General features: G+C 57.6%; 1 protein-coding gene across 1 annotated transcript in view; it reads right to left on the reverse strand.

The window, feature by feature from the left end:
- Window positions 1-1497, reverse strand: part of PPTG_21034 (hypothetical protein) — a gene marked incomplete at its 5' end in the record, with an annotated part of 9684 nt that extends 8187 nt beyond the window's left edge. The window contains one exon of the mRNA XM_008895486.1: window positions 10-1497. Within this exon, the coding sequence (XP_008893734.1) occupies window positions 10-1497 (1488 nt within the window). The remainder of the gene's footprint in view (window positions 1-9) is intronic.
- Window positions 1498-1513: the final 16 nt, after the last annotated feature.

Here is a 1513-nt window from a genome sequence, read left to right on the forward strand (position 1 = left end):
GACGTGCACTTCACTCTCGTCAGGTAATGGTGTCACGCCATCGCCCAGCCCGTCTAGCCACTCGTTAATTCGTCCAGTGCTCATACCCTCATTCATTGACAGTACTGTCATGTCATCTTCAACTGGTATCCACGTCCCGAGTTCCTTCTTGTTGGGGAGTCTAGCTGGTACGTCGTTCGCATTGATCGCTGGGACCCAAGCTTTTCCGTTGTTCGCTGTCGTCACGGTGGCTGCCAACATCACAGACCCCACGTGCTTCAAGGGCACGAACACACCTCGCTCGCCGTCTTCAGCAGTCACCGACACTTCCACTGGCGTCACTGTCTTCGCTGCTATCGCCTGCTTGCCTACCATGCGCACTACCGCCACTCGTCGTCCTCCTGAGCCGTCTATCGTTCGAAAGGGAATCACGACCGCACGACCGGCTTCAATGTAGCGCACCTCGTTCCTATTGAAATCCATCGTTGCTCCTCTCGATTTCATGAAGTCGACACCGAGTAAGAACTCGTCGGTACACCCCGCTACGATACACGCGTCAACTCGAATGGCTTCACCAAACACACTGCGAAACTCGAACCTCCACACCCCTATGACGTCGAGTAAAAAGCCGCCGATGCCTTCTACATAGTCCACCGGTGCTTTGTCCGTCAACTTGTCGCCGTACGTCATCCACTCGGTGCCCGCGATCGTGTAACGCGCACAGCTATCCAGTTTCACGAGCATCTGAACTCCGTCAATCTCCATACTCGCTGTGGGGAGTCCGTCGTCGGCACCGACGTACTCAACCGCCTCGCTGCTCCTCGCTGACGCCGCGCCCGTCGCTTCCTCTTGCTGCTTGACCAAACTAACACGTGCCTGGTCCGTCGGTTTCGCTGCCGGCTTCCCGTCTGGATCATCTCGTTGCCGTCGCCGTTCCTCCAGCCGTTCCAGGGCTTCATTGCGTTCCTGTAGTCTCACTGCGCTCCGAACTTCACGGATACGGCGCTGCTCCTGCTCGTTGTCGTGCCGATTCTCCAGTCTAGCTGTTGCCACCATAACCCGCTGTCGTTTGGCAGCTCGTAGCGCTTGTCGTCGTGTACGCCTTACCTTCGAAACGGATGCATTCAACTCATCAACGCCAGCTTCCACGTCGGTTATCTGTACGTCCCTGTCTACAGCAGCTGTCTTCTCACCCGTTGCCACAACGCGCGCATTCTCGCCTTCCTCAGCTTCGCGCTGTTTCTTCTTCATCTCGTACTCTCGCTGCTCCCGCTCACGTTCCGTCCGTACGAACCGCGTCACTGCCATTGCCGGGCGTAACGTCGCTACGTACCGAGCCGCTCGCTCAGCGTCCTTCACCTTCATCTCGTTCGCCATACCCTTCATCACGTCCTCCACCCGTTCATCCTTCGTCACACTCTCACACTGCGTCGCCGCCTTACCGTCCCCGTGTCGTACAGTACCCGTCGCCTGCCCACTCCTTCCGTCTTGGCCTGGCCGTTGGGGTTTCACCTTCATAACCGGACGTCGTATC

This window comes from Phytophthora parasitica (assembly GCF_000247585.1).
Source record: "Phytophthora parasitica INRA-310 unplaced genomic scaffold supercont2.3, whole genome shotgun sequence".
Taxonomy (NCBI): domain Eukaryota; phylum Oomycota; class Peronosporomycetes; order Peronosporales; family Peronosporaceae; genus Phytophthora; species Phytophthora nicotianae.